Genomic DNA, 18,482 nt, shown 5'->3' with positions numbered 1-18,482 from the left:
AAATTAGTTACGAGAATTTGAAGTCAGATCAGACAACAACTTTTTCCTGATGACTTTGAGCATTTTCATTATACCTGTTTGTTGAACAATGTAAGGATACTGTAGAGAGAACTTTCATGTAAATCACTTCTGGGAGTTAACGTCAATTAGGAGACTTACACACAGCAACAGCAACTGATGATTAAAAACATTTATTCACTAAAAATATTCTTTTGAATCAAACGCTTTTTCTCCAGCTTCTTTGTTTATTTTCATCTTTCTTTCCTTTGATGTCGACAAAAGCAAAGCAAAGCAGAGAAAAGTAACTCGAAAATTTAACTTATTAAAGAAAAAAAAAAAGTTTACAAAGCCTCTATGCACAAACTGTGCCAGTACAAATGTAATTCGTATAAGTCGGTACGATCCTGCTAATTAAACTTCATCTTGGATGGAGTTCTGAGGTAGCGGAGGTCGAACATATCAGAGGGAAAAGATAATGCGGGACCAGGAGACCCCTGGGGTAGGAGATTGAGGAATTCCACCAAATCATGGATCTTAAACTACGGGCTTATAACTATTTCTAAGTATTTACATTACGAAAAGTAACTTTCAGAGCGCTTCTCGATTGAGTGTCGCAAAACCAAATGACTAATTAGAACAGAGGACTCAAACTAAACGAGGCAAACCGCCAAAGCGCGGGAAAACGTGGGCGACGTAGTCATGATTAACTTCAGTTTTGCATCTGATTGGTTGAGAGTGACGCAAGTTTTTTGGACCAAACATAGACCGAATTAAAGCAAAACCAATGCATTTTCGGATTACTTTAAGACACTCAATTGAAATTGACTCTAATTAACTTTTCTTATATAATAAGATTCTAATCGCTATAAAAATTATAATATGAGATAAAAAAACTACTACAATAATTTAAGGATCTATAAAAACAGCCGTTCGAAATAAGATCTAGTGGTTGAATTTTTTATAAAGAGCAAATACAGAGAAAAGCATCGTTTCGCAAATCAATCAGTGAACATTTATGAAAAATCTTTTTTCCGACACATACGAATGTGCAATTCATTTTTTCTAAGATTTTACGAGAGTGAATTTTAGCATAGAAATGAGTTGTAGTAAAAATTTCAGGAAGCTTCTCAATTAGAAACTATATACTTCATGAACTGATTACACGCAATTTTTCAGAAAGTTAAAAATATATAAAAATTAGACTTTTCATTCGTTTAGAACGAACCGAAAATTTTCGTTAATCTCTTTTTTCTCTGCTTACCTTAATTCTTGAGGTAATTTAGAGGAACAAAGATTATCTTAAGTGCCACGAATTTTTCCTTTTAACATTTCTCTTAATTCTTCTGGAATCGCTATAAAACTATTTCAAACGGAAGCTTCAAGTTTTCACATAGAAGATTCATTAATTGATCTTCCCCCTGGGTGGCAGAGGTGACTGCTTCGTAAACTCAACAGATTCTTTGTTTAAATGTGACTGCTATCTTTTTCGCTTCACAGTCCAAGCACAGCATTTAAAACTATTCCAATCATTTTGAACCAACAGATCAATATAAGCGTTCCGCTGATTCTCCACGAGAGCCTCCAACATATATTGCATTGCCGTTTTATTTTCTGTTTTTCGCTATTTTTTTTAATCTTCACTTGTTGCCTAGACTAAGAGCAATCCCTGCATTTCGGAGAAGTTCGTCGTGCGGATAAAACACAATTAGAGGAAAAAAATGGATGCTAGGGCGTCTGACTCCCAGAGTTCCGCGCGGCGCACTGACATCAATTTGTTTTCCACTGACGGACCCAGAGTTCGCCTAAAAGCAGGGATTGCTCGTCCACTAATCCTTGTCAGTCATTTTTATTAACCAGTCACCTCTGCTAACCAGTCTTCTGGTATTTTTTTTAACTCTTTATATCCAACTGAGCATTAGGAATCCTATTTTGGGAGAGAAAGGATCAACAGTTATTATTTGAAAACACTTATTCGCGTGTGACAGTCACCCGATATCAATCACACCAATACTACTTGTCATAGAGTTGACTGTAGTCCCCATTAGCGTCTTTGCTATCCGCTTCAGCGATGTAGTCATACTCTACCGGCGGCGGCTGGAAAATAAAAAGGATCCAAAAGTGACTTGTTGATAATCAACACTGACTATCATTGAAGTTGACACTGCTTAGTTTGTAATTAGAAACACAGACAGTCCCAGCTCATGACACAAAAACGAATGTGAATAAGACAAATGCTTTCGAGCGGAATTGTGCTACAAAAACACGATATTAAACGCGCTTGTGTGGGAACTCAACGGTTTTATCATAGAAGTATGCGGAAGAAATGAGCAAACCGCGCTACTTCGCCGAAACTAAATCCACATGGTCTAAGCTATTGGTGAACAGAAACGAATACACCGACGCAACTATTGAAGACAATTTTCCGACGTAAAAACGAACTTCCTTCTACAAATCCGCAAGTGCTTCTCATGAGTATAAGGAAGAAATTAATATATCAATAAGCGCATAAATAAACGAAAAAAGTCAAACAAGACGTATGAACCGTTTGAGCAAATATTTCGACTAAACATCTAAGAAAAAAGTGCTATTATGACTATTTTTGTACCTTGAAGGATGTTTTCATATGGCCATTCAATTCTGCCTCTATTAACCACACGTAGACACCAAAGGAAAACCCTCCCCCACCTTCTAAAAAATACTTACCTCTAGCTGAATGTCCTTCAAGGGCATCAGAGGTGTTTGCCGGCGTCCCCATTTTCTACCATTAGAAAAAAAAAAAAGGCGTTGGGTAAAGATAATGATAAAGTCCTGTGAGATAATTACTGGAATATTTTGGAATACTGTGCTGTTACCAATACTTTCTCATTGTCCCAAACAGCCTACCCTCATTTCTATTTCAGCTTCCTTCTAAACAAGTCCCTTCTACCCTCGCCCTCTCAATCCCTTGCTCTCACATTCCTTCTTATTCTTTTGCTCTCTTCTTTCCATTCCTTCGTTTCTCTCTTCCTTCCTTCCTTCTCATCTATTTCTCCCTCTCCATCTCTGTCTCTTTTCCCATTATTCCTTTCTCAAAATCACACACCTTTGTCAGTTTCTTTCTCCATATCTGCATCTGTTTCCTTATCCTTCACTCCCAATACTTCTCTTCCATCCTCTCTGGAGGATTTTGATTGTGTCACGGTAAGATTTACGTGATCCTTCCTTAAGGTTCTGTAATATTCTTATGATCTACACCCTCATCATTGGCAGTTAATTAGTTGTCAGTTTTCTATACCTATCCTACCCCCCACTTCATACTCTGTTGGCGACGACTGATGTCCCCTCTGTTTCCTTTAAATTCCGTGTGATCTCCTCCCCCTCACCCACCCCCTCAAAAAAAAACTTCCATCCCCCCAGGGATGGTGGATTGATTGGTTCCTGAGCTCCCTGCCCTCTCACACTGCCATCCCTTACTGTCTTCCCCCTCTTCCTTCCACCCTAAAAACCAACAGAAATTCATCTTCATACCTTACAAAGTAAACAGCAACTCCAGCTATCGTACATCCTACGAGAACTGAAATAGTAAGCCCGGCAATTTCTGCGCTACTTAATTTTCTTTCTTGGGTCGTTGTTGTTTGGGTCTCTGAGGAATAAAAGAGAGAGCAGTGATTGAGGAGTCTATTTAAAAAAAAAAACTTTCACACAACTAAACCAATAATAGAAAATTATCACAATCACTGATCAAAACTTTGGGTAAGATGTATTTTCACAACATGAAAAGTTACAAATGTTTTCTGATTGTGTTTTCCCAATTATATTAAGAACACATGCGTGTAGGTTAATGTTACTGTATATACAGGAGGTGATGTGTCTAGAAACTTGAAAAAAAGTAATTGTCATGTCTTCTAATTTCTCGTCATTGTATTTGTGCTTATAGAACATTCATTATTATTATAAGTTTCTTTTTTTTTCTGATAGGCATAGGTAATTATTATTGTGGGTATTTTCAGCAAAATATTTGTAATCTAGATTTTAGATATATGAAAATTCACATATTTGCACTGCGGTGGAAAGATGAAATTAGGAGATCCTCGCAGCTAAGAACACTACTGAAACGAGTAGTTGTAAATAGGACCTGAAAAAAATTTCAGGCCCGTACGGGATTCGAACCCATGACCTCTGCGATACCGGTGCAGCGCTCTACCAATTGAGCTAACAAGCCAACTGGGAGCTGGTCAATGAATTGGGTCCAAATAAACATCCAAGTGAATGAAGATTTTAGATATATGCACCGGTATCGCAGAGGTCATGGGTTCAAATCCCGTACGGGCCTGAAATTTTTTTCAGGTCCTATTTACAACTACTCGTTTCAGTAGTGTTCTTAGCTGCGAGGATCTCCTAATTTCATATTTGTAATCCTTTGAGCTGTAGTTTTGTTATTTTATTGTTCAGGTTCCTTTTGTTTGGTTCACAGTTTTCAAGGTTGTCACCCATCAGGTTTAACCCTTTAATCCCTAAGAGTGACAAGGTTCTAATGTCTCCTTACAATATCACCCCTGAAACAAATGTTTAAGTCACAAGAATAAAGGAAATGATCAGCAACTAAAGAAGCTCTTGATGGTTTTACAAATTCTCCTTGTTAGAACTTAGGTAATGTATAGAAAACAGAATGGAGAATATGCATAATGATCCAGTTACGGTGTAAAGGGTTAAATATGCTGACTTTTCTACATTCCAGGGTTCATTGTGATTCATGTTGTTGGATTCAGGATGTTATGTAGCTGTTGTGATATTAAACTTGTTTCAATTGTTTTTTTTTTTACCAATAATCCTGAGTAAAGTCGCCAGTGCCAAAACATTGAACTCATAACAATCACACTCAGGCAGGTAATACCACATTTATGCAAAGAAGGATCATATCAAGAGGTAAGTGGCAATGAAGATTCATGCTTTGCACTTCATTTGCATTTGCCCCACATGACATTCTGCTCTTTTTCATCACTCACCTTGCACTTTCTTAATGACATAAACCAATCTGCGTGTGCTGGACTTTCCTTCCATATTACGCATGATCATGAAGACATCATAGCTGTGCGCATTTTCCAATCTTGGTAAAGTAATGTTGGTTGCTTTGGCATCAGTAGTATAACTACAACCTTTAACTTCCCTCTGGCCAACATGGTATGCGCATGAAATCACGTACTGACCAGGATTGCCCCGCCATGATGAGGTATCTGCCGGCTGAGAGACAATTACCTTTTGTCATCATCATGGTGGCATTAGATCAAATCTCTATTACCAGACATCACTATGAGAAGCACTCCCCTTCCCAAAGAGATCGAATGATAAATAATAGCAAAGAACAAACAAACAAATTATTTCATGAGGCAGCCAAGAGGGCCCCATCTCATCTGAGTGTGGTAAAAACCAAAACCAAGTACCAGTGATAACAATTAAATTGCCCAATCATGGAACAAAAAATCACAAGGAGCAAATCAGAACTCAAAATAAAAACAATTAAAGTGTTAAAAGCCTTGGAAATGCGTGTAGCCAAGGCACCATTGGTTTCTAGTTTTGCATCTGAATAGTAAAGAAAATGGCATAATTTTTCTGGACTAATCACAGTGGATAGATAAAACAAAACCCATTAAATCTTGCTTTACTTCAGACAATATATTGAATTTTTTTTCAGAAAACCCTTTCCCGAAAGAAAAAAAACACTCAGATTATCTCAATCATTAGAGAAAAATATAAAGCCTGTAAACTATGAGTTTACCACGATTATTTAGCCTTAGACCACAAGTTTTGTGCCTGATTGATTTTCAAATTGAAGTATAGCAGACTCAATGATCAACAATTTTCAAATTGAAAAAAGTCCAGTTTGAAGTGTACACACCCAGACATGTGTTCTAAAAAGAAATTTTAGGTATCAAGAATTAAGGTTTAAAACCCACCTCCCATTCCACTGATACATTCCTGAGACCAGAATTGCCCGGAAAGGATATCGAATAATCTCTTATCACCTTTGGTAGATTGACTGGATCTGTAATCAAAATGATTGATGTCATCTACAGCTGTAGAGGGGCGGGGGGAATGGAAGAATATGGTAAAGGATTGTGAGATTGGAGGGAGGGTTAATCAAGACAGAAAAAAATTGGAGCAAAGGATGAAGGGAGGAGAGTTAAAGTGAAGTGAAGGAAAAGAGAGAGAAATAGATTGTAAAAGGAAAGGATGGAATTAGAGTGAAGGGAAAGGAGGCAAGATCAAGAAAAGGTCAGTAAATGGGGGTATAGTTTAGGGAAGTGACCTGCCAGGGGCCTGTTTCTCGAAGGTCCTTGTACTTTATGGCCCCTATGGCTGTTCTGTTTTCATTCCAGATGGGAGTTTCAAAAGTTTTGAAAACTATACAAACAAAACTATCAGCTAAAGAAACAAAATGGACTGGTTAGGGTGCTAGAACTTGCTCTTGAGAAACAGGTCCCACGAGACAATTAAGCTGATGAGGAAAGAAACAAAGAGGCAATGTGTGCAAGAAGGTGGAAGACAAGAGGGAGAAGGTGATAAGGAAGTCCTTAGAAAAGAAAAGTCAGAGTGACCAATGGCAAAAGAGAAAAATGAGCATAATGATAGGTACATGGCACTTAAAAGGTTAAAGAGACATGGCACTTTATACTCTCAAGAAAAACAAGAATTGCTTACTCATATTGGATGCCATTGCAAATACACCCATGAAAATGATTCATATTTAGACAATGTGCAAGGTGACTCAACAGTTTGCAAATAACAGGGAACATTTCTGTAACCAAGTGTGGGTTGTAGAAGAAATGAGAAATTATGGCCTGGACTACATAGATACAAGGGCAACAACTATTAAAAAGACATACAGCCTGCTTTTGTCCTGACAATTTTTGGCCCGATGGCTTCACTCCAGGCTGATTCATCAAATCTGACCACAACATAAACATAATACTCTGTAAAGTCTTTCAGTCCAGTGAGCAGTGTAAATTCTTTATTGGATCTAGTGCTTGTCTGAAATGAAACAAACATTTAAAAAATGTGTATTAATATTAAATTTAAAAATTACTTTGGTATTCTCTTAATTTAATAATAATGACATTAACTAATTTAGTAATCATGATAAAATTGGCCCTGATGATTAAAGAAATAAATGTCCACCTGAATGAATAAATAAATAGTTTGACTTGTGCATACAATAAAAACAGTGAATAGCCATTTTGAAACATGAAAAATAAATCAATACATAAAAAACAATTTTTAAATCATTTTTTATGCTACCGACATAGGTTTCTCAGACCAGGATACCACAAGTTTTCATTCCATTCTCCCACTCTCTCTACCAATTTTCATTCTCCCACTCTTTCTGCCAATTTCCATTCTCCCACTCTTTCTGCCAATTATCATTCTCCCACTCTTTCTGCCAATTTCCATTCTCCCACTCTTTCTGCCAATTTTCATTCATCTGTCTTGAGCTATAACTTCTCCCACTCCTCTCCTCCCCCCTCTCTTTCTTCACAAATTACTGATGCAGTTTTTTATCTTGACATGTAAATTGGATTTGTTCATTTAATTTTATTAAAGCTTTGAGGACAGTTCTCTTAGTCAGTAACATTTCATTTACAATGGGTGATGTGTGAAAAATTAGTTAGAAAATGTTTACCTAAACATACCCTATTTTTAATCTCCCCTTTGGCATGATAGAGCACTGCATAATTTTGGTTGGCTAGATCCCAAGTTGGTCTGGCTTTCCAACGCACACGTAATTCACCCTCTTTATCTGTGCGCTCAACACTAAAATTTTCAGGAGGCTTGGGTGTAACTGAAAGACAAACATTAACCTTTTAATTTTCCAGCAGTGACAATAACATGTAACGTCTTGTTAAATTATCAAAATATTTAATCCAGCAAACAGGTAATGAGATAACTCAAAATTATCAGGCAGAATTAAGCTGTCATCTTGATCTAACACCAAATTCTTGTAAATAATTCACCCGGAAATGTGTAACACTGAGCTGGATGAGACAATTAACAATCAGATTCTAGGAGTTGAAGGTTTAATGACTGAAATCATTATGGGGATTGTGATATTATTAGCAATACTAAAATTATCCTAAATTAATGAAGAAGCACTTTGAAAAAAATACCTGAACTAAAAAGGATATATGGCAGGTAAATTAGACTTTGTGCACTTCCAACAGCATTTGTGGCCATAACAGAAATATTATAGTCACAGGCATCTGAGAAACTTTTCAGAATGCACTTGAAATTCATTGTAGTGCTGAAAATGTTTACAGGCTGGCATTCATTTATGTTGATCAACCTGCAGGCAGTTTTCTGACATGAGTTGTCAGGTTTGTCATTGCACAATTTGATGGAGTAGTTCACAGGTAAACCACCAGTATAGCTGGAAGATGACCACAGTATCCAGACATCCGTAGATGGATAAACACCATAGATTTTGAGGTTTAAATTCCGTGGGGAACTTGGTGGATCTGGAAAGCAAAAGTCAGAATAGTTTATATGACTGTGTGAGTCTCCACGGAAATTGGCTTTAAATAACTAATTTATACCATCATATGCATATTACTGTTCTCTATATATCTATTGCGCTGATGAGGAGAATTTGTTTAACAATCACAAGCTTCTTTAATTGGTGATTGCTTGATTCAGGGTGTTACTGTGAGGAGAACTTGGTTTCTAATCACTTTAGGGACAAAGGGATAAAGTATCACACTTTATAATATAAAAGCTAATTGAAAAGGAGAATCATGAGGTAATTGAAGAAGTTAAATGCAATAAAGCCTTTTGTACATTTAAATTGAAGCCTACAAGATTTCTAGTTTGCTTATAAAAGTCCAGGGAATATTAGGTATTTAATGTGTTTTTGATACACAGTGTGTCTTATTACAAACTTAAATGTCTCAATAAATTTCAAACAAAATAACCAAAAAAAAAAAAATTCACCTAACACTGTTCAGTGAGTACCCAGCACTTGTGAGGTAAACTTTGATTTTAAGAACTCAACTGATCTAATGATTACTTTATCTCAGTTTGTTGGAATGTCTGCCATTGCTAATTACATTGATCCTTTTCAAGATTACTCTCACTCAGACGATCAGAATACTTTATCAACAGTTACCTCTGGGTTCAAACCATTTACTGCTTTTTTTTAAAACATTCTTCCTTTGTAATTTATCCATGTATGTATGTGGCTTTAAATTCAATGTTTAGTTTTGTCTTTCTTTGAGATTTGGAGGAGTTCTGGTATTTACACAGTGACCATAATTCTTACTATAAACTGCACTGAAATCATATCAAAAAAAAGTTCTCAATAAGTATAAATTATATCAAAGTGAAATTAAAACAGATTATTACCTGCCACAGTGACTGAGATATTTACTCCTTGGGATTTATCACCAGATACTGGACCACACCAGTAAATTCCATTATCATGGGCACTTGCATTCAATAATTGCAACTGAACTGTTGAATCATCAATTTTTTTCGCTCGATCAAACAACCATTTGTCATTGTGCTTCCAGGATACATTAGGGGTTTGTCCAAATCCAGATCTTACAGTGCAGTTTAACAGAAATACAGAGCCCCTTAAGACAAAGTATGAATTGTCAGGGCTCCCTGGTTCAATTGTGACAAATGAAGCTGAAATAAAAGCAATGTAATTGTTATTTTCACTAAATTTATAATGATAAGGTTCTGGGAGATTTCACTTGCCAAAGCCAAAAAAGTATAAGTAAACATCTCATATATAATTCTTTAAATCCAAATCTGCATTTACTAACTAAAGGTGACTCACTAATATTGCCTATATGTGATTTAAACAAAACTAGTTTTGTCGAAAACCATGTCAATTTATTACCATTTAATATTTATAAATAAGTCTACAGCAATCAACTGATGAGGTTTTGAGCAAACATTCTACAATTTGTAAATCATTTGGGCAATAATAGTGAATGAGCATAATGATAGGTACATGGCACTTAAAAGGTTAAAGAGACATGGCACTTTATACTCTCAAGAAAAACAAGAATTGCTTACTCATATTGGATGCCATTGCAAATACACCCATGAAAATGATTCATATTTAGACAATGTGCAAGGTGACTCAACAGTTTGCAAATAACAGGGAACATTTCTGTAACCAAGTGTGGGTTGTAGAAGAAATGAGAAATTATGGCCTGGACTACATAGATACAAGGGCAACAACTATTAAAAAGACATACAGCCTGCTTTTGTCCTGACAATTTTTGGCCCGATGGCTTCACTCCAGGCTGATTCATCTAATCTGACCACAACATAAACATAATACTCTGTAAAGTCTTTCAGTCCAGTAAGCAGTGTAAATTCTTTATTGGATCTAGTGCTTGTCTGAAATGAAACAAACATTTAAAAAATGTGTATTACTTTGGTATTCTCTTAATTTAATAATAATGACATTAACTAATTTAGTAATCATGATAAAATTGGCCCTGATGATTAAAGAAATAAATGTCCACCTGAATGAATAAATAGTTTGACTTGTGCATACAATAAAAACAGTGATAGCCATTTTGAAACATGAAAAATAAATCAATACATAAAAAACAATTTTTAAATCATTTTTTATGCTACCGACATAGGTTTCTCAGACCAGGATACCACAAGTTTTCATTCCATTCTCCCACTCTCTCTGCCAATTTTCATTCTCCCACTCTTTCTGCCAATTTCCATTCTCCCACTCTTTCTGCCAATTTTCATTCTCCCACTCTTTCTGCCAATTTCCATTCTCCCACTCTTTCTGCCAATTTTCATTCATCTGTCTTGAGCTATAACTTCTCCCACTCCTCTCCTCCCCCCTCTCTTTCTTCACAAATTACTGATGCAGTTTTTTATCTTGACATGTAAATTGGATTTGTTCATTTAATTTTATTAAAGCTTTGAGGACAGTTCTCTTAGTCAGTAACATTTCATTTACAATGGGTGATGTGTGAAAAATTAGTTAGAAAATGTTTACCTAAACATACCCTATTTTTAATCTCCCCTTTGGCATGATAGAGCACTGTATAATTTTGGTCAGCTAGATCCCAAGTTGGTCTGGCTTTCCAACGCACACGTAATTCACCCTCTTTATCTGTGCGCTCAACACTAAAATTTTCAGGAGGCTTGGGTGTAACTGAAAGACAAACATTAACCTTTTAATTTTCCAGCAGTGACAATAACATGTAACGTCTTGTTAAATTATCAAAATATTTAATCCAGCAAACAGGTAATGAGATTACTCAAAATTATCAGGCAGAAGCTGTCATCTTGATCTAACACCAAATTTTTGTAACTAATTTACCAGGAAATGTGTAACACTGAGCTGGATGAGACAATTAACAATCAGATTCTAGGTGTTGAAGGTTTAATGACTGAAATCATTATGGGGATTGTGATATTATTAGCAATACTAAAATTATCCTAAATTAATGAAGAAGCACTTTGAAAAAAATACCTGAACTTATAGAGATAAATGGCAGGTAAATTAGACTTTGTGCACTTCCAACAGCATTTGTGGCCATAACAGAAATATTATAGTCACATGCATCTAAGAAAGTTTTCAGAATGCACTTGAAATTCATTGTAGTGCTGAGAATGTTTACAGGCTGGCATTCTTTTATGTTGATCAACCTGCAGGCAGTTTTCTGACATGAGTTGTCAGGTTTGTCATTGCACAATTTGATGGAGTAGTTCACAGGTAAACCACCAGTATAGCTGGAAGATGACCACAGTATCCAGACATCTGTAAATGGATAAACACCATAGATTTTGAGGTTTAAATTCCGTGGGGAACTTGGTGGATCTGGAAAGCAAAAGTCAGAATAATTTATATGACTGTGTGAGTCTCCACGGAAATTGGCTTTAAATAACTAATTTATACCATCATATGCATATTACTGTTCTCTATATATCTATTGCGCTGATGAGGAGAATTTGTTTAACAATCACAAGCTTCTTTAGTTGGTGATTGCTTGATTCAGGGTGTTACTGTGAGGAGAACTTGGTTTCTAATCACTTTAGGGACAAAGGGATAAAGTATCACACTTTATAATATAAAAGCTCATTGAAAAGGAGAATCATGAGGTAATTGAAGGAGTTAAATGCAATAAAGCCTTTTGTACATTTAAATTGAAGCCTACAAGATTTCTAGTTTGCTTATCAAAGTCCAGGGAATATTAGGTATTTAACGTGTTTTTGATACACAGTGTGTCTTATTACAAACTTAAATGTCTCAATAAATTTTAAACAAAATAACCAAAAAAAAAATTCACCAAACATTGTTCAGTGAGTACCCAGCACTTGTGAGGTAAACTTTGATTTTAAGAACTCAACTGATCTAATGATTACTTTATCTCAGTTTGTTGGAATGTCTGCCATTGCTAATTACATTGATCCTTTTCAAGATTACTCTCACTCAGACGATCAGAATACTTTATCAACAGTTACCTCTGGGTTCAAACCATTTACTGCTTTTTTTAAAACATTCTTCCTTTGTAATTTATCCATGTATGTATGTGGCTTTAAATTCAATGTTTAGTTTTGTCTTTCTTTGAGATTTGGAGGAGTTCTGGTATTTACACAGTGACCATATATAATTCTTACAATAAACTGCACTGAAATCATATCAAAAAAAAGTTCTCAATAAGTATAAATTATATCAAAGTGAAATTAAAACAGGTTATTACCTGCCACAGTGACTGAGATATTTACTCCTTGGGATTTATCACCAGATACTGGACCACACCAGTAAATTCCATTATCATGGGCACTTGCATTCAATAATTGCAACTGAACTGTTGAATCATCAATTTTTTTCACTCGATCAAACAACCATTTGTCATTGTGCTTCCAGGATACATTAGGGGTTTGTCCGAATCCAGATCTTACAGTGCAGTTTAACAGAAATACAGAGCCCCTTAAGACAAAGTATGAATTGTCAGGGCTCCCTGGTTCAATTGTGACAAATGAAGCTGAAATAAAAGCAATGTAACTGTTATTTTCACTAAAGTAAACATCTCATATATAATTCTTTAAATCCAAATCTGCATTTACTAACTAAAGGTGACTCACTAATATTGCCTATATGTGATTTAAACAAAACTAGTTTTGTCGAAAACCATGTCAATTTATTACCATTTAATATTTAAACATAAGTCTACAGCAATCAACTGATGAGGTTTTGAGCAAACATTCTATAATTTGTAAATCATTTGGGCAATATTAGTGTGTGGAAAGTAGTTGCAAATTAGGATTTTCCTATATATAACGTAAGTACATGTACTTAATAGGCAGACCAAAGATGTACCAAACGTTTTAGTAACAGATGACATGTATTTCACCTCTCTTTGACATTTCAGAACAATATCCTGGCAAGAGTTTTAAAGAATGGAGAAATTTTAAGCTGACTGTTGAAACTAATTTCGGATTTAAATTGCTTTTTCAAAATTTGCTACTTACGTCCATACCTAGATTGCTCCGTATAGCAACTCCAAAATGCACCCCCAGTCAGAAAGTAAACTAACTGGCGTTCACACGCCGTTAATCTGTACTTAATTTAGACATCGACATTTTCGCACACAGCGTAAGTCAGTTCCGATATTGTATCAGGCTCATTAAAAGATAGCATCTGAACCACGTTGATTTTGTTCATTAATTTAAAGAAAATAAATTGCAGCTCAATTATGCAAGAGGGAAGGAAATGACTGATTTCATCCTAAGAGTTGAACTGGCTTATATGAAAAAAGAATCAAAACCAAACAAAACAGAAACTGTAGGGCCACGAAAATTGGCGAGCAACCAAAGAAATAAAAGGGATTTCATTCCTTCCTGCAAACAAATTCAATATATTCCGTGTACATGCCTTCTATGATTCGAAGCGTTAAAGGAATTCAGTGATAACTACAGAGAGAACCTTAATAAATTAAATATAAAGTCACCCTTTTAAAATTCGAACACAATTCAAACCTGTTCACCATGCCGATAACCTTAAACCAAATCATTTCATAAACTTACTTCAAAGGTGCAACGTCCATTATAACGCAAACTAAATAATTGATATATGCAGAGTGCTTGGTTTAGTTACTAAAAGCACACAACGAACCCCAAAGAAGTGTATTTATCAAAATGAACCTTCCATCTTACCTCGAGAATGATTTCCTAGCGAGGAAACGTAGGTAGAGGACAGCAACGAAAATAATATCGAGTAGAAGGGAAGTAAACTGTACGAATTCATTGTCTACGTTTGACTTCGTGCCAACATCGCAATAGAGGATACCTTTGCATGATTCATTAGGAAAATCTCGTCTCCTACGCAAAATGTAACTAAAAATTACTTCATTAAAATAACTCTTGGCTTGTAAAATTAATCTCCCCTCATCGGTTTGCCATAAGTATCACAGAACATCCACAGTTGATTGCCAATTTCGGTTTCGAAAGACTGTTATTTTCTGTCACTTTTCACTTCCGTCCTCGTAGTTGTCTGGAATGCTTTTCAATTACGACTATATGACGTATCTGTACTTAGTTCCTGACAAGCCTGGGAACTAACTAAGCCCCCGCGCGTGGAATTGGCGTTTGGCGGCAATACCAAAATGAAGGAAATCTGATGAAAAAATTGAGGTAATTCACTTTAACAAAAACGTGGAAGACTAGCTTTAGTTCTAAGCAAGTTCACAAAGCTATCATTAGAGCTTTTATTGCGTCAAAATTAAGTTGCAGAGAAGAAAAAACAGAAATTATCCTCAAAAAATAAAATAAATTTTTACTTTTCATAACAAAGGAAAATTTTCAGGTTTAAACCTTGGCTTGAATAAAATTGTTTCTTTCTTGCGGTATAAATCTTCATTATGAATAAATTCAGCGTTATAAATAATTCATTAAAAAATTTAAGTCCTTATACTCTCTTCGAGAAAACAGCCCACTCTTTCTCTTAAGTGAGACCTCGGTTGCTCACCTCACTTTTAAGCAATTGTGCGCAATCCCTTGTGTAATATAGGCCAAGTTATTGAGTGAAACACTGAACAATTGCTCACGACTCAAATTCCTTTTCTGCATAGTCCATATGGGTTCTCTAATTTCCTTTTGGCTCGTGACAATGAATACAAACATGCATGCTAATTCTTTGTTCTTCGCAGTGAGAATGATTTGTTGGAGTCCGATTGTCCAAAGGGCTTTGTAGCTGTTTCACGAGTGGATAATCGAGGAAGAAACTGTTTACCCGTGGGGCGAGTTTTAGACGCGGATAATCGTTAGCTCAGCTACTAAGGACTGAGTGCCAACAAGGAAGGGGGATTTTTCGGCTCATGTCATCCCCTTCCAATGCTTTTGCAAAGCAGGCCGCTGAAAACGCCGTAACTTAATGCATTATAAAGAATCACTCCAATCTCCTTCCTGATTTATTGTAATACCTTTAAAAGTAAATTACACTAAGCTCAAAACAATGTTTCTCATTCTGTAACAGCTAAATGCACAAACACTGAACAGAGAGAACAGAAACTCTGGACTATTCCACTGCAGTAAACAGTTTACAAATAGTTCGTCATACAGCTGAGCCATAATGCAGGTATCGGTTCAAGACATAACATCAGTACCGCTTAGCTTGTGACTAAGGAAGGAATATATTATTAAAAAAGTAAGAAGAGAAACAAGACAAAACTAGAGAAAACAATCGTAAAAAAAAAAAAGGAAACAGTTGCGCGCTATCAGACACCCCTGATTATACAGAAAAATCAAAACAGAAAATCTGCTCATGCTAAATAAATATGACAAGGATTTAAAGAAATAGAATTATATGTAGAGACGCCGTTCGATAATGGAAGATGTCAAAAGGTTAATACGTGACACGTGATTAAGACCAAAATCAACATGTGACACGTGAATTTAATTTGAAAGGCAACGTGATTTGTGAATTTATGAACTGGTATATCCTGAAATATACGCGACCCGTGAAGTTTCTTCTTTCATTTCGAGTAAACGTCAAGTTTTCCCTGAAAGCTCGCACACAAGAAAATTTGAAGTTTCGCCTCTAAGTGATGTGTGAAACGGGATTACGGCCCTTCCCCTTCTTAACCATCCAATCGCATTGCCACCGGAAACACGTGCTGGTGTAACTTCTCACACGTGCGTGACGGTATATATAGCTTCGTAAGAGAATAAAATTAATGTGAATATGAAAGTGATCTTCGCAGTTATGAACACTACTTAAGAAGAAGTGAAAAGAATAAAAGTGAGGCAAAAAGAAAAAAAGTCGTTCTTCTATCGAAATCCAATTAACAACGTTGCATAAGATTTCGGATATCACCCAACAAGTCAAAAGGCTTTGTACTGGGAAGGTAACGCTTCACAGGAAATCCATTATGATCGACCAAGAACTTCTCGAAGTTCCAAGAGATGTCCTCACTTCTCACCGGAGTCCATGAAACAGCTACATAGCGACTGATTACTCCTCCTGGAAGGGGACAGAGCGACTACAAGAAGAAGTTACAATCAGTTTTAACATATCATTTTTTCCCGCGCCCCTCCTCTTACGTGAGACTCATCTTACGCGCTCGCTTTACGGCTTGCCCTGGCTTGTCAAATAGTAACAATAACAATAATTATAAAAAGCAAAAAAAAAAAAACATTGGTGACAGACCCCCAGACTAAGTTAACTAGTTCTGCTAATGGACGAGATTGAAATTCCACTCTCTGTCTTGCGCACTGATATTATGAAAATACCCGTTCTCGTTGTGAATAAATATTCTCCATACTTCTTCAGGGTTAAAGGGAACATTTGCGAAATCAGAGTTAGGTGATGTATCTTGCCGTTACACGACCCGCCTTGTGACTGAAGGAGGCTCTTAGTCTACATGATAGCTTCCGGATTAAATAAGTTCCCTTCCCGTCAGTCCCGAAGATAGGGGCGATTTAAATTTGGACAGAACCGAGCGCGAAAGTGCACAGGACACTGGGCTTTCACGATTCTTTCCATTTCAGAACCTCACCCCAAAGAGTTAATTCGATATTCAGTCCAGCGGTGAGCTGGCGGCTTAAGTCCAGTTGCGGACGGGGTTCCCAAGAATTTTCTTTTTGCTCTAAGACCTCGGCTGAATGGAAGTTTCGACAACCTGGAAGACTTACCCCTTGATTTTGGTGGTAAGGGTAATTGCAGGCGTTCGCATAATTTTACACATAGTTCGGTTTTAGCTGCCTTAAGGACCAAAAGTAAAATGACATCAGATTGAAACAACTTAATAAGGCAGGCTAAGATGGGCTTATACCCCATTCACGCCAAAGAATAAACGGGTTTTAAAGCTATATTGTTAAACACAGTTCAATAATGTTTTCTTCATAGAGCCTGCTTATACCAATGTTTGTCGACTTCAAATCTAGCACATATGAAATGAAAAGGTAGTGACTACTAAAAACATGGAAAATTCAGTTTTTCAAGGTTTATTTCTGATTTTAACTCATTTAAACCTGGTTTAACTGAACATGTTTTGCAGGTGTGAATGGGGGTATAAGCTTGGAGAGAGAAGCCCCTGAAAATCAGTGGAAATGTCTAATATATAGATTTAGCCAAGCCTAAAAGCGGAGCTCTTATTAGTTTATTTTCCAGCCCTACGTTACACTGAATAAAAACTGTGGAAAGGTCTATAAATTACTCTTACCCGTGACTATAATTACGTAAGGTCACATTTATTACGTAATCTCATACTGATATGGACGGTAGCCCTAAAGATATTAAAATCTAGAAATCCTCGAGTTAAACCCATTAAAGAGCAGAAGTTACCTTTAAATAGGTGTAGATCGGGTCTTCCCATGCGCCGTTGACTCGGATTTTCTGAAAAAGTGGAAAATTCGGAACAAATCCATTGCCAGGCCGGACCCATTTCAACCCGTTCATAATCTCCTTCTCGTTCGCTCCTGGTTCTTGGTTTAGGAACTGATTACACGGAAAAGCCAAAATATTCAAACCACACCGGTAGTTTTTTTGGTTAAGTTCTTTCATGAGTGCATTTAAGTGAGGGTACTGCGCAGCGAATCCTCAGTAGGTAGCTACGTTTAGCGCCAGGGTGACGTTCCCAGCGTACTTGCGTAGCAAGGTTGCTGTGCCGTTCAGATATTTTGTGCGAAAGTCGAACAGCGACCGGTTTCTACTTCGAGTACAAGAAGTCGAGGTCTCCCTTACTGCTTCAGCTGAAAAACCAGCAAAGAAGTACAAAAGACAAGCAAGCAAAGAAGCGCGCGCCATTGTGAACAACAACGCGCCACCGACAGCTACTATTTGAAGCAGCGCATGGCTTAACGTAATTTGAAACCGCACGCACTTCAAGATGGAACAAAGGGATTCTTATAAACATTCTATTGGGCGAGAGAGGGGACCGCAAGGAGGAGAAATGTGTCTAGCTAAGCTACGTAAGGATGCGTTGCTGTGAAATTAATTTCATCGACGGTCCTGTGATGATATC

The 18,482-nt window shown here is 36.5% G+C and overlaps 1 protein-coding gene and 1 pseudogene across 1 annotated transcript; both read right to left on the bottom strand.

Moving 5' to 3' along the window:
• Positions 1 to 203: 203 nt before the first annotated feature.
• Positions 204 to 14,500, bottom strand: LOC131786803 (uncharacterized). The gene is made up of 14 exons (XM_066164118.1): positions 14,176 to 14,500; positions 12,720 to 13,004; positions 11,489 to 11,836; positions 11,019 to 11,167; positions 10,239 to 10,383; positions 9,373 to 9,657; positions 8,142 to 8,489; positions 7,668 to 7,816; positions 6,864 to 7,008; positions 5,934 to 6,022; positions 4,986 to 5,220; positions 3,508 to 3,622; positions 2,704 to 2,758; positions 204 to 2,094 (listed from the first exon to the last, which is right to left on the bottom strand). Exons 1-14 carry the CDS (start codon positions 14,264 to 14,266, stop codon positions 2,011 to 2,013), a joined length of 2,523 nt encoding a protein of 840 aa, XP_066020215.1. The 5' UTR covers positions 14,267 to 14,500; the 3' UTR covers positions 204 to 2,010.
• A 910-nt stretch (positions 14,501 to 15,410) lies between these two features.
• LOC131786767 (glutathione peroxidase-like) lies at positions 15,411 to 18,329 on the bottom strand (annotated as a pseudogene).
• Between the last annotated feature and the right edge of the window lie 153 nt (positions 18,330 to 18,482).

Source organism: Pocillopora verrucosa, chromosome 3 (genome assembly GCF_036669915.1).
Source record: "Pocillopora verrucosa isolate sample1 chromosome 3, ASM3666991v2, whole genome shotgun sequence".
NCBI classification, from domain to species: Eukaryota; Metazoa; Cnidaria; class Anthozoa; order Scleractinia; family Pocilloporidae; genus Pocillopora; species Pocillopora verrucosa.
This window is presented reverse-complemented; position numbering and strand designations above follow the sequence as displayed.

Bases quoted from the DNA above. Each gene is read 5' to 3' on its own strand.
- LOC131786803 (XM_066164118.1), bottom strand. From the start codon at position 14,266: ATGAATTCGTACAGTTTACTTCCCTTCTACTCGATATTATTTTCGTTG. The intron at 9,658-10,238 runs GTATGTCTTTTT...CTTTTATTTCAG, and splicing joins TGTCAGGACAAAAGCAGGCT to CTTCATTTGTCACAATTGAA. The intron at 7,009-7,667 runs GTATGTTTAGGT...GTTTCATTTCAG, and splicing joins AAGGGGAGATTAAAAATAGG to ACAAGCACTAGATCCAATAA.